Source organism: Plectropomus leopardus, chromosome 22 (genome assembly GCF_008729295.1).
Source record: "Plectropomus leopardus isolate mb chromosome 22, YSFRI_Pleo_2.0, whole genome shotgun sequence".
In the NCBI taxonomy this organism is placed as follows: domain Eukaryota; kingdom Metazoa; phylum Chordata; class Actinopteri; order Perciformes; family Serranidae; genus Plectropomus; species Plectropomus leopardus.
Genome location: NC_056484.1, coordinates 23,812,185 through 23,827,143, shown reverse-complemented (window position 1 = coordinate 23,827,143; position 14,959 = coordinate 23,812,185). Strand labels below are relative to the sequence as shown.

At 37.1% G+C, this 14,959-nt stretch overlaps 1 protein-coding gene across 1 annotated transcript in view; it reads right to left on the bottom strand.

Annotated features, from left to right (window-relative positions):
* Nucleotides 1–2,270: 2,270 nt before the first annotated feature.
* Nucleotides 2,271–14,959, bottom strand: part of aldh1l2 (aldehyde dehydrogenase 1 family, member L2) — a 31,558-nt gene continuing 18,869 nt past the window's right edge. Inside the window, 12 exon segments of the mRNA XM_042511508.1 lie at nt 2,271–4,042; nt 5,002–5,201; nt 5,287–5,392; nt 6,921–7,086; nt 8,107–8,205; nt 10,328–10,427; nt 11,375–11,468; nt 12,122–12,209; nt 12,355–12,460; nt 12,640–12,710; nt 12,956–13,106; nt 14,765–14,892. Coding sequence (XP_042367442.1) covers nt 3,987–4,042; nt 5,002–5,201; nt 5,287–5,392; nt 6,921–7,086; nt 8,107–8,205; nt 10,328–10,427; nt 11,375–11,468; nt 12,122–12,209; nt 12,355–12,460; nt 12,640–12,710; nt 12,956–13,106; nt 14,765–14,892 — 1,365 coding nt within the window. The 3' untranslated portion in view covers nt 2,271–3,986.

Sequence of the window (14,959 nt, the reverse complement as noted above, 5' to 3'; positions counted from 1 at the left end):
ACATAGTCATTGTCACGGTCATAGTCACAGTATAGTCATGTCAAAGCATAGTATTTCTTCTTATGTGATGAAACAAAAATTCATAGTACAGTATCTCATAAAAATGTGATATAACAGTCAATAGATAGTGTGCCATAGAATGTGATCAATAAAGGCATATCAAAGTATGTCATAAAAATATGATGAAAAAGTGATTGTCAACACATTTTTATGGCATGCTATACAAAGTCATAATATAGAATATCCTTAAAAAATGAAGAGGTCATACTAAAGCATCTCATAATCAATGTGATAAAAACATAGTTTAGTATGTCAATAAAAATGAGATAAAGCAGTCATAATATAGCAGTAAAAATGTGATCAAACAAGAAAAAACATGATGAAAAAATGGAATAAAAAAGTCATAGTTTGGTATGTCTTAAAATGTTGACACAAATGTATATATATAAACACACACACACACACATATATATGAGATGATAAAAATGTGTTTATCATAAAAATTAAAATGGCATGGTAGCGCCACCTTTTGACCAATTTTAAAACATACAAGTGGTTCTGTGTTACATTTTAACATATTGTGCATGTTTTGTTTATGATTACAGAAAAAAAAATTGATTAGTCCGATTTGTGTTGTGCAATGTCCATTTTTTTGTATTTTTTTCGCCCTCTTTGGGTAGATTTCAATAAAACCTTCAGGGTATGTTTCTGGTACCACTTTCAACATCCTGCAAGTTTTATGATGAACGGTCATGGATTTAGATGTTTTTATCAATGCTGAGACACGCCCCCTCTGTAGTTCATATTAATATCTTCAAAACGCAATGAGATATATATAAGCAAGCGTTTGATAACTTTTCATAAGCTTGTGCCAATGATCATCCACAGAAGATGTAGTATGAATTGGACGTATAGAAGATGTGTTGTAAAATGTGTTTTTCAAAAAGTGGCAGAAAATTTTATCATGCAACCGAAATAGTTCTTGTTTTTGTAAAGCACATTGAGCTGCACATGTGCTGAATTTCAAGTCAACTAGACTTAAGGTGCAAGCAGCGTGGCCTTTACAAAATTTTAGGGCCCCCATCTGGCCAACTGGTATCATATCGCACCACATTTGCACATAACTTCCAATCATTGCTGCTGTGCAACATGAGCTCAATGTAACATCTGCCTTTAATATATTTCTAAAACAGTCTAAATGAAATATGACAATATAGCGATAGCACCATCTCACGAATGAGCATTATGGCTCTTTCACCATGGAGAATGTTTGCATATTTTAAGAGTAACCACAGCATCACAAAGCAAAATTCAATTCAAAGTTTATTTGCTGTTGTATGACATTACTGGCTTAAGACATACTGTTCACTGAGGGGACAGCGCCCACCTTTGTCACAGAGGCTGAGAATAAAAACTTGGTTCCTTAGTCATAATGTGGGACAGATAGAAAATTAATTTAACAACTTCTTCACATTAGTGATGCATAAAAACATCTAGCTGGTGTGTCTTTGACGAATAAAATATAGTGTTTTAACACAGTCTTCCTCTGACAAAAATATATCAAATAGTCCTTTCCCCTCTGTTGTTAAAAAATATTTACAAAAAAAGTCAAATTAAACAAAGGGAGGAGGGTGAATGTCTAAAAATATGCAAGAACAGACAGCTTCAGGGACATGATGAGGTGGTCCACTAATCTGAAGATCAGTGGTTTGATCCCCTCCAATCGAGGTACCGAACTTCAAATTGTCCAAATGGCTGTTCAATCTGTGTGTCAACGTCTACAATGAAGCAGCTAGCCTCCAATATGGGAATTCACAGTTGTGCGCCAATAAATATGATAATACTGACAAATGTGAAATATAACAGACTTGATGTTAACTGTAATGGATTACCTGATGAAACAAAGTTTTAAGTCTCTGAATTGTGATGAGAATAGAGTTCACAAAGAAAAGTAAAATCCACTTCAAATGTAGGGAACCAAAGTATGGTTCGTTTTCAATTTGCATTTGGCTGTTGTGAAGTCACTCTTCATTATGACTTTAACCCTGTCTCTTCATTACGACTTCAAATTCCAAATATGTAACTACAAAAATTCTTAATAGTTTTTTCCTCCTTTTTTTTACTTCTTTTAGACATTTCCCCCAAGCTTTTCTTAGATTCATTTTCTAAATCTATTCATTTCTTGCACTTTGTGGAACATTTCTTACCAAGTTACTCATTGCCTTTTTCCCCCATATTTTGGGAAAAAAAATCACACCAATTTACTCAGGGTTCAAGGGTTTAAATACTTGTGAAAGGTGTCTGAAAGCAGCACTAGAAAAGCAACAATAAAACAGCATTGACAATCCCTTTTTTCACTGCTACCAGTTTGTTTTTATGTGAGTGTAAAAGTTCATTCTTTACCTTGGAAATATTATTCTAGCAATATAATAATGAACACCCACTTTACCTCAAGGTCAGTTTACTGTTTTTCCCCCGGCACGGCGATGAAAAATAGGATTGAAAGCTGTAAAAAAACTGGTTAATTGACCTTGAACTAAGATTATTCTGTAACTGGCTCTGTGACCTAAATCCTGTTTCCCCATTATCTCAACGGGTACAGTTACACGTGCACCAGTATTCTTGAATATTATTTCCAAATATGACAACATTCTGAATTTGATAAGAGTCACATATACAGCATATTCAATTTTAATATTCCGCATCAGGCTATTTTCCAAATTTTCGCATTTTTCGATTAAGACGTGGGATATGCCAGTATTATTCGGCCAATTTGGAATATTCGTCTCGACTGGGATTTCAACCTCAGCTTGCAACACACGCCCACTCCTCTGTTTACGGTCGGTGCTGTGAGTTGTCATGAATACGTTGCACACAAACCAAATCGCCTACAGTTTGCAAAGCTGTGGGGTGGAGATGCGTACAAAAGAAATTCCTCATTCCTGGTCGGAAGGAGAAACACACCTATTTTAAAACTTTCTGCAAGACTTGGAAATCAAACAGGTTTTTGGACATGTAACAGCGCCAACCTTTTCATGAGGATGGAGGAAGGAAAGAGAGAGTCCATAAAGTCGGTAGGAAACTGTAAAAAAAAAAAAAAACTATTTTGATGCCAAGAAGCGAACTGAATGATGACACTGACAGCTCCAACTATTCTACTTTCCATATTTTGACATGATAAATAACATGTTAGGACACATTTATCGGAGTATGCACAGCTGCATGTGGCAGTGGCAGTATTAGTGGAATATTCATTTTCATAAGACATGTTTACAGCTTATTAGGAATATTGTCTTTTTTGGAATAAGGGCAAAAAAACACTATTTTATGCATATACTCAATCACCAATTCAAACAAATAGTTTCACTATTGACTTGTATTTTGTGTGCTGACCAGATAAAGCTCCTCAGTTTAGCACTCCAAATTTCAACCTTAAGGCATCTGAACACAAGCTTCAACATTCACATTCACGTATAGATGAATCATCCATGAACTAAGAACTTTGTCTGTTTTCTGGCGCAAAAGGCTGGTGAAACAGAGATATTAAAGAAATGGTGAAGGCAGCATGACAAGTTGAACCAAACTGATTAACATTATTGATAATGATGGGAAAACAGGTTTCAGGTTTAAAATGGTGTTTTAACATAAAACGCTTTCACTTTGAAAAGAGTCAGAGCCTTTTCAGCTCCCGTCAGGCGTCCAACTCAGGGGTTTGTGTGTAGATATACAGATGGGTATAAACAACGTGTCCCTTGTCCATGATGTGAATTATTGTGCAGAGAGCCAAGAAAAGACAGGCACCATGTCCGAACTGTGGCTCTCCTCCCATTCATACAGTACACACACACACACACACACACACACACACACACACACACACACACTACCCAGAAGCTATGCTGAATGAAGCTGGATGTCCTGGCTGAAGCAGACAGACGAGTCCCTTCCTAGTCAGATGATCAGAGTTCGTTAGAGGAGTCTGTGCTTCAGTACTCCACAGTCACTGCTTTGGTCTTGAGGTATTCCATGAGAGCATCCTCTCCTGTGGACAAGACAACCAAACAATGTCAAAGTGATACTTCTTTGATTTTCAACAAGCTTTGTATCAAAGCAATGTGGTAAGTATATGTAAATGAAATGTGATAAACTTCCCTCCATCTAACCAGTGCCTAGATTATCAAAAACATGTTTTATAAGGTTACTGTGACCTTGACCTTTAACCATCAGATTCTAATCGGTTCATTCTTGAGATCAGGTGGACCTTTGTGCCACATTTGAGGAAACTTCCTCAAGGCCATCTTCAGATATTGTGTTCATGAGAATAAGACGGTGACCTTTGACCATTAAAATCTAATCAGTTCATCCTTAAGTCTACTCAAACATTTGTGCCAAATTTGAAGGAAGTTCCTCAAGGTGCTCTGAAGATATATCTTTCACAAGAATGAGACGGGTGCAAGGTCACTGTGATCTTGACTTTTGAGCACCAAAATCTAATCAGCTCATCTTTGAGTCTACTTGCATGTTTTTTTTTTCTAATTTGAAGAAACTCCCTCAAAGCCATCTTCAGATAATGCCTTCATGACAAGTAGGGTGCAAGGTCACAGTGACCTTGACTTTTGACCATCACATTCTAATCAGGCCATCGTTGAGTTCAAGTGAGTGTTTGTGTCAAATCTGAAAAATTCTCTAAAGTTGTTCTTGAGATATCATGCTCACGAGAATAATAAGAATGCAAGGTCACCGTAACCTTTGAACCACCAAAATGTCATTAGCTCATCCTTAAGTCTGCTCGTTTGTGCCAAATTTGTAGATCCCTTCAAAGTGTTTTTGGGACATCTCACTCATAAGAATGACACTGATTAGGTCCCAGTTACCTTGACCTTTGACCTATGACCACCAAAATTCCAAAAAGTCGCAGAGGCATAATAAAACATTAAGAGGGTTTTTTTTATCTTCTGACATTAAACCATTGCATGTCATGTTGTTCATGTCTGTACTCACCAAGGTCTTTTCCGAAGCCTGATTGTTTGAAGCCTCCGAAAGGCGAAGCCACGTCGGTCTTGTTGTAGGTGTTGACAAATACTGTTCCCGCCTCCAGCCGTTCGCTCACGTACATGGCCTTATTGATGTCACGGGTGAACACGCCTGAGGCCAGGCCATACTCTGTGTCGTTGGCTCTCTGCAGCACGCCATCCACATCGCTGTGGTTTGAAAGACATACAGTGGATGCTGGTAAGTGACTTGGCCTGCACGACAGCACTATACTGCACTCTTTCCATGACTTACCCATCTTTGAATTTGGACACCACCATGACAGGGCCAAAGGACTCTTCTTTGGCGATGAACATATGGTCCTCCACATCAGTGAACACAGTGGGCTCCATGAAAAAACCTGAAGAGAGATGACCATATTGATTATTAGCTAATGCTAAAAATGATGCTAAAGCTTCTACAGAGAAGACTAAAAACAAGACAAAGATGCTCCTCTGTGTAATACTGTAATACTGAAATCAGACACTGACAATCCACGGAAAATTAATCAGTTATCATTTTGATAATAAGCCCTTTTCAAAGTGGTGTATGTTGACCTAACTTCTTTCTTCAGGCTCAGAGTTGTAAAAAAAACCATTAAGTTACTCACCAGAAAAAAAAAAAAAAATCACACATTTCGTACAGTATTTAAGATAAGTTGTGAGAACAGCAATACCTATTCAATTTCTGTTTCTGCTTTAGGCTTTTGCTGAACTGGCTTCCCTGCTAGCTTCGTGCCATTTATGGCCACAGAACTTGCAGCTTTAAGGTAACTTTAATGTCCACCTAAATGATTAGGACTGGGTGATATGGGCTGATAATTACTTGTGATATTTTTAGGCTATACCTCAATACACAATTTATATCCCGATATTTTTTAATCTCCTCAAAAGGACTTCATTTATGCTAGAAATGGGAGATAGAATCAAACATTATATATTTTAAATGTATTTATTTTACCTAATTCAGTAATTATTAGTGGTATTAGTATATGTTGATATAATGACTAAGTGGGTAAAAGCAAGTATTGAAACAAGTAGAACTGTCTGATTAGTTGAGAAAACTACATCAAGTTGCTGTTGCTGTAATGCAACCTTAAAAAAAAATTCATTTCTTTTTGATGCTATGGACCCTTCTGTGTGTCTGAAATAAAGTCTGACATGAATTAATTGAATTGAATTATTCTATATCATGATACCGCAATATCAAATATGAATAGGCAAACATCCAGTGATGGAGTGTAACAAAATACATTTATTCAAGTACATTACTTTAGTACAGTTTTGAGGTACGGGCTCTTTACTTGAGTATTTCCATTTTTGTTACCTTGAATTCTTTCACCACATCTGTTACACTCCATCACATTATATTGCTTATTCAGAAGTCAGAGCCTGCGTGTCTCAGAGATGTGGCTATTCAGAAAATTATTATTTAGTCACAGAACTGCTGATTCCATCGCCTTATGTCACTGACATTAATTCAAACAACTAACCACTATCATATTCACGTTCCCATGTTTATACAAAGCAAATGTGATGAAAATCGGTAAGGAATTAAGACAGTTACAGTCGATTTTGTAGTGAAATCTGCATCTCAGTACACATGGATTTGTTTACTACCGGATCTTGATCTCTCCAATATCGCATCCGCGTAAACTCACGTCCAACCGGGAACGCAGTATCTACGTTTCTGTATCTATGGGGCCACATACCTCGGAAGTATGGAGGCTAGAAACACTTTGTGTATGCACCAGGCAAGCAACTCCACTGGAATGAGTTGACGCCATCTTTGGTCCAGTATCTGGGCATTTTTAGATTCTCTGTTAACTTTGCAGTTGGTCCTCAAGTATAGCATTCAGTGTGTATTGGGAGGCTCAGTGTGTGTTCTACCTGGCCTGTCCACCTGTTTGCCTCCATACACCAGCGTGGCTCCCTCCTTCACCCCCACCTCGCAGTACTCCAGCAGCTTGTCCAGGTGGGCTTTGTGGTTCTGCGGGCCGTGGTCTGTGGAGCGATCCAGAGGGTCTCCGATTTTCATCTTTTTGAGTTCTTCCACCTAAGAGGGAAAGGGTGGGCATATAGAGAAAAGATTTTTTTTAGCTCAACCCTTTGAAACCTGGAGCGACATCACTTTTCTTGTACTGTGCTCGGACACATTTCACAAGTATTGAATCCTTGGAACCCAAGAAATGTTCCACAAATGGCAAAAAATTAGTAGATTTTAAAAATTATTTATAGAAATACCTGGAAAAACTGTCTAGGGAAAAAAAAGAAAAAAAACCTAGGGAAAAATCATTTGAATTATCATAATTATAAATCATCAAAATCATGTTGCAGAATTATTATTATTATTATTATTATTATTGAAATTTTTAAGCACTTTTCAAGTATTGTTTGCCTCGATTTAAATGTTTTTCTTCTTAACTTTTGGTCCTTTTTATCTATTTATTTATTCATTTATTTATTTTCCAATTTTTTGGTATTGTATTTTTTTGTTTATTTTTTAGTAATTTCCTGCTCATTTTTTAATTTTCTTTTTGAGTAACTTCGTGAGAAATGTTCCACAAGTTACAAGAAAAAAAAATATGTAATTATCATAATTACATATTTAAAACTATGTTACGGAATTATTCAAAAAAATGCTCCACTGAAACCCATTCAAACACTCTGGGCTTTTGCCTTGGAATTTGTCTTTTTTTACCATACTTGGCATATGGAGAAAATACATGCTATTTCCACAAGGTGCACTGTCACAAACAATTTTGCTGCTAATCATTGACATATCCCATATTTTTTTCATATAAAAACATAGTAGCATAATGAAAAAAACAGGCATTTAAAGGGTTAAAATTCTGAAAATTACTGAATATTTGATATTTATGATTAGGTCTTTAAAAAATTAAGTCTATGAATTCAGAAAATAATATGAACATATAATATTTTTTAATTTTGAAAAGCACATTTTCTGCAGAGCGATACAATTGTGTATAATATTAAAATATAAAAATTTATAATTTATATGAAAATGTAAATTTTGATCTTATTATTGAGGATTGTGTCTGTGTTTTCTACGTACCACTCGGCTGATGAACTCATCATGAATGGACTCCTCCACGAATAGACGTCCAGCAGCAATGCAGTTTTCGCCTTTGTTGAAATACACAGAGCTCATCCCCTGTGAAGCAGCAGACACACAGTCACAGACACACAGGCAACAGTGTGGTATCTGACCCAACGTCTGTGGCAATGAAAGACATTTAAAAAAGACCGCACATGCAATCACAGATTTTGACTTGAACTCTTTACTTTAACCTAGTGATTACCAACTGCTGGGTCATGGTCCAAAAGTGGGTCGTGGGTCTGTTCTGAATGTACCACAAGTGCCTTCTGAGCATGTCAAGTTTGTTAAAAATACGCTTTATTTTGAAGTATGATGAGAGCTTTTTATTTTGAAGGGCTGTTTCTGTTTACTCTTGGGATATGTTTTATTTCTTTTTGTTCATATTAGGGCTGTCAAATGATTATTTTTTATAACGCTATTAATCGCTGAATTTCAATAGTAAATTGTGATTAGTTGCATTTCTGTTTTTTTTATGGTTCATATTAACAAGGTAGAGCAAGTCTTACCAGATTGTGATTAAGAATCAAATGACAGCATTTGCTAAGTATTGTTGGCTACTCTGCAGTCTGTTTCCACTCTTTGAGCAGCACTTTAATTCAACTTCTAGATTTGACTTTATCCACAGGTTTGATTCAGGAGATTCACACACTCCAAAATATAACTTTCCCAGCTGGCAGTTTTTGGTTCTAAAAACGAGAATGGTACAATGCAACCAATGCAAAGATTAAGTAATGTTTTCAGCTGCAAGTTTTCTTTTACTTCCCAGAATGTTCTGGTAACATTTTCTATAAAAAAATTTTTTTTTAAAGTTTTGTTTTTTTAATAACATTTGATTACATTCTTTTAAAAAATGTTATGTGATATCAGTCCTCAATAACATGTTCTGAATGATGCTTTGAAAATGCTCTTCCTTTGTTCTCATGCAATATTGTGGGAATGTTTTATAACAGAACATTCTATGATCTGTCACCTCTCAACATCACCAAAACATCCTCACAATGTTGCAGTTAAAACATTACATCTTAGTCAGCATTTAACCTTATAGGGCCATTATTTGAAATGATAAACATCCTTAAAATGTTCTCTTACTATAAGATTAAAATGTTTTCTTTTAAACATAATTGCAACTTGTACGTAATGTTGACCAGTGTTGTGGGAACGTTCCCTGCTAACTGGGTTACCTAATTTGGCACTGCGGTTTCCCACTGACATCAGTCTGATGAGCTGCAACTGTGAGCTCAGCTCAGAGGTGACGGAAATATAAAGACGGTTTAGGACCCCAATATGCAGAAATACAAATTAACACATTTATACTGCATGCAAAAAACTGGGACTGGGACATGGGGACTAGCATTAAATTGGCATGTCAGTAAGACTTATGGGTACCCACAGAACCCATTTTCATTCAGATATCTTGAGGTCTGAGGTCAAAGAACCAATGCTCTTTTTTTTTTTTTTCATCTTTTCTTAAACAAAAACTATAAAATTAATCAAGTCTTTGTCTTTTGTGTAGATCGAGCACTGTGATTGTCTGTTAAACACTATGATGTCACTGCTAAAATAAGAAATGACTCTCTTTGTCATAAATCTGTCACCTAAACTGAATGGTAGAGATAGCTCAATCAGGTTGAGTTTAGTCCAACACATTTTTCAAGATGTAGTGACTCAAAATGTGCTCTACCAAACACTTGAGCAGGACGTTAACGGGTTAAAAATACACTGATTTTGTTTTTGAAAAAAGAATGTTTAATGATGACCAAGCTTTCAGTCATCAGTCAGGGTAGATATGGTGTACGGCTACAGTTAACAATTATTTTCATCACTGATTAATGTGTTGATTATATTTTCAATTAGTTTATAAAATGTAATCAAATAATTTAAACTGAGAGTTATGATTTTCTCCCGAGCCGAGGAGTGTTAAAGCATTCCTGAACCCAAATATATTCTGTTTTAATCATACAAAAATGCTTACAGTGTAGATGCTGGAACCAAACACCTTTTGGTACTTTTGCTTCATAAAGAATAAGCTGTTGAACTTTATGCCAACTGAAAAATATATTCATTAACTAATTGCTTCAGCACCAACATGGTGTCAGACCAGCCTGATCATCTTCCAGTGTGCTCCCACACTGAGACAACATTACCAGACCCTGTCCTGTCTCTCTGTGAGTCTTACCATGCGGACAGCCTTGTCCATGTCACAGTCATTGAAGATGATGAGAGGCGACTTCCCTCCCAGCTCCAGTGAAACCTTCTTCAGGTTACTGACTGCACAGCTGCAACAGGAAATCACCACAAACTAGAATTACCGCAATGCTGTTTTATGCCGCCACTTCCAGTTTACATCCACGCCAGTAAAAACATGAATGCGTCACTCATCTTCCCCCGGCAGCACAGAAGATCTCTACAACCACAGTTTACTGATCAGTGTCACCAACTCAGTATCTGACGAAATATCTCCCCTTCTGTTCCTGAGATATGAAGCTGACTAATGAACAGCAAAGTGATTTTGCAAAACATTATGATATCATAGTGAAGCTGACATTTGACCTCGTGGATTTAAAATGTCTTCACTTCATTATAGCCAATGACACATTTCTGTGAAATTTTACTCTCTGGATTTGTTACTAAGGGACAAATACATGATTTATGAGGAACAGTAACCTTTACCTTCAAACTTTGACATCAAATTCTAATCACTTCTTTGTTGACTCCGAGTGGATGTTTGTGTCAAATCGGAAGAAAATCCATCAAAATATACTTGAGATATCACATTCAAAAGAATGAAACAGACAAGGTCTCAGTGAACTTGACCTTTGACCACTAAATTTTAATCAGTTCATCCCTGAGTCCAAGTGAATGTTTGTGTCAAATTTGAAGAACTTCCCTCAAGGTGTTCTTGAGATATTGCATTTACAAGAATGGGATGAATGCAAGATGACAGTGACCTTGACCTATGACCACCAAAATCTAATCAGTTCATCCTTGAGTCCAATTGAAAGCTTGTGCCATATGTAAAGACATTTTTTTCAAGGTGTCCGAGGAAATTGTGCTCACAAGAATGAGAGGGATAAAAGATAACAGTGACCTTGACCTCAGACTGTAAGCAGCACGCATCCAAGAGGAAACTACCAAAATATTCTAGACCGTTTATAAACAGTAAGCGAGCATTCCTGCATAGTGTACCTTCAGATCAACCAAGCAATGAGATATCAGGTCGTACCTCTTCATGATCTGTTTGCCAATCGGTGTGGAGCCAGTGAAGCCCAGCTTGCGGATGTCTGGGTGCTCGGACAAACGCTGTCCCACCATGCCACCTAGAGGAGAGAACAGGATCAGGGAGGTGGATTAAGTGGGATTAAGGCCATTAAGAAAGAATGGGGAAGAATTTCAAAACTTTAACAGTTAGTGTCCTCAGTTCCCACATGTTTACTGGGTGATGTAACAGAGTGGTAAACATCCCTGTCCCAACTTTATTGGAACATGTTGCAGGCATCAAACTCAAAATTAGTGTGTATGTATTTTAAAAAAAAATAAAATTGATCAATCAGAAAGAAACTCCAAGACACTTTCTTTTCAAAAAGTTAAAATGCCTTTATTACTACGGCATGGTCATGATGGACCTTAAAAACACTATGCATTTCGGCATACAAGCCTTTGTCAGGGATTAAGAACAGATCCCAAGACACCAAAGGCATTTTAACATTTTAAAAGAGTGCCTTGGCATTTTCTTTCTGATTGTTCAAATCCTAGCAAATTCCTACCCAAAGAGCACCTCGGACAGCAACAGACTGACTTTTGAGTCCAGAAAGTGCTCCTTTTCTTGTATTTTTTATAAAATTGATCAGTTAGAAAAACAAATACCTTGTCTTTGTATTGTATTCAATTGTTTTTTAAACTGCAATCCAATGTTTTCGTCATCCAAGAATGAAAAGTGCTATTGATGTGTTTGTATTTGTGTTGTTATTACCTGAGCCTGGCACAATGTTGATGACTCCTTTCGGAATGCCAGCTTTCACTGACAGCTCAGCAAACTTCAGCGCCGTCAGCGGAGTGACCTGTTAATATTGGGAGATACTTTATGACACCCCACTGACACTAGCTCCATTCATTTCAACTATAATTTTAATTAGCTCTAGAATTCAGCTTATGAAATTACAATATTTTATTTAGTACTAATATTTGAGTGTATGGTGTGCTCACCTGTGCGGGTTTAAGGACGAGCGTGTTCCCAGCTGCGAGGCAGGCGGCGCTCTTCCACGCCAGCATCATGAGAGGGTAGTTCCATGGGATGATGATGGCACACACACTGACACAGAAAGAAAACACACAGCTCTGCCCTCAGTAAAACACACTTACTGAAGGGGAAAAGGGGAATGTATTTACTGGACAAAGCAACTTATTAAATATTCATATGGGCAAGCATATGGGATCAGATTTTTCAATGCTAATACTCAAATACAGGAAGCATTTATCCAGAGCTTTTACCCCAGTGGTTCCTTCTTAGTGAAGGTCAGGTTGCGATTGGGCCTGGCTTGGTTGATGGGAATCGTCTTGCCCTGTAAAAAAAAAAAAAAAAAAAAAGAAAAAGAAAACGTGAGAGACGGTAACCTTTTGATATAAATTTGTTGTTTCTAAACATGGACCCCATTTACTCCCTGAGGAATGTTTGCCTTTTTTAGAATTCTCCATTCATCATGGAAGCATGCACGGAAGGCAAAGTTTTCTTCATGATTTCCAGGTAACATGCACTGAGTCACCGTACAAATGGTCTCTGTGCATGTGACGTGTTCCTTTAACTTACCTGGATCTTGTCACACCAGCCGGCGAAGTATCTGAAGGTCTGAATGGACATGCCGACGTGTGTCTTGAGGGCCAACGTGTACACAGCACCTGAGTCAATGGACTCGATGGTGGCCAGCTCCTCCTGGTGCTCCTCCATCAAGTCTGCAAGCCTGGAGGGAGGAGGGAGGAGGGAGGGGAGGAGGGAGGAGGGAGGAGGGGACGGAGTGTGAGAGTGTTTTAAGATGACACACTGTTGATCAGTGTGGCCATTTTAGCTGACCAGCAAACTAGCTGTCTAGCCTGGAAGCTGATATATACAGCATATTTATAATAATAATAATAATAATAATACATTTTATTTATAAAGCGTTTTTCACACACTCAAAGACACTGTACAATAGATAGAGCTTTTCAAATTTCAAGACCAAAAAACAAATACAAAAAAAAATAAAGAAAACATAGCAACATAGCATAAACATATAAAAAAAACACACACATCACAGTCACACTTTAAAAGCTTGTGTAAAAAGATGAGTCTTGAGCAGTGATTTGAACATGGATGGGTCAGTGCAGTCTTGAATATTTTTAGGGTGTGAGTTCCAGGCTCTGTATATATAACAATATAAATTTATATATTTTATATATATATTAGCTGTACACATTTTACTGGTGGATTTGTATTTGCTAAATGTGCTGATTTTGAAAAAGACAGCACAGCAGACCTGTGTGCCAGTGCTGTCCTTCAGGGATTGTTCTTTACTTTTTGGAGGAGGGGGGTGAAAAGTTTAAGGGCCATTTAAAAATGTAATGATAATTTTGTTTTTTTTATAGTTTATTTCTCAATAATAAATATTGTAATTTTGCCGATTTTTATTTTGGCAGGCCTGGGTTGATTTTATCACAATGTGCAATTATCCATGTGCAAATGGTGTCTGTTTTTTTTTTTAAACAGTTGAGTTTTGCATCTCCTTTATACTGTTTATATTGTTCTTTTTGCTGTATTTATCTTGTACATATCTTGCTTTGATATCCCTTTGCTGTTGTAATAATGCAAATTTCCCAGTTGTGAGACTAATAAAGGATTATCTTATTTTATTTCCTATCTCATGTCCTAATTACCAAGTAGTATTTAAAAGTATTCAAAAATCACCAAAAATTTTTATGGAAAAAAAAGTCACCCAAAAATCTAAAAGAACAAAAAACCTGGGCCTTAAAATTGTGCTGTATAAAAATATATACAAGATAGAGCTATTTAAAGCTGGATGCCCCTCCCGCTAAGTAAAAATAAAAATCATTAGTCCCTCCCCCGCGCTTTAAGAATTCGTTCACATGCCCCCCCCTCCCTTTTTGTACCATAGATAACAAAAAGTCCTAAATAATGATAAAAAGCCCTGGATCTAATAATCTGCCATTCCGTAGTTTGATTCTGCCACTTTTAATAAAAATACAGACTATCTGTCCTACTCTACTTAATAAATGTTTAATGATAGCGCTTGTGCAGTATTCAGTTTCTACTCAGTATTAACTACTAACAACTACGAGTATTTTTAACATCAATATTCATGATTTAAGTTAAAAAAGGTAAATTAGGTACCAGAGTGCATAAAAAAGCATTTAAATAGAGTTATTTTTGTTTATCGAAAAATAAGGATCCCCGGTCCGAGCTAAGCCCTCCAATGTCCTCAGTCCTAGAGATATCCTTCCTGTCTGCTACAGAAAAAGAATAGTGTGGCTGTTTGCTGTGTTTTTCAGGTTTCGGGGCATCTGGACCCCATAGTTTTTCCTGATCATGCAATCTCACTGTCATCCTCTAGGAGGAGCTACTCACCTGTAAAGCAGACTCCCTCTGTCTCTGGGGTTCATCTTGCCCCAGGGTCCGACATCATAAGCCTCCTTGGCAGCTGCTACTGCCCTGTCCACATCCCCCACTGAGGCGTAGGACACCTTACAGATCACCTGGTCGAAGACACAACAGTCACACACATTCTGATTATTAATACCACTCCTCCACTCCACTCCTCCT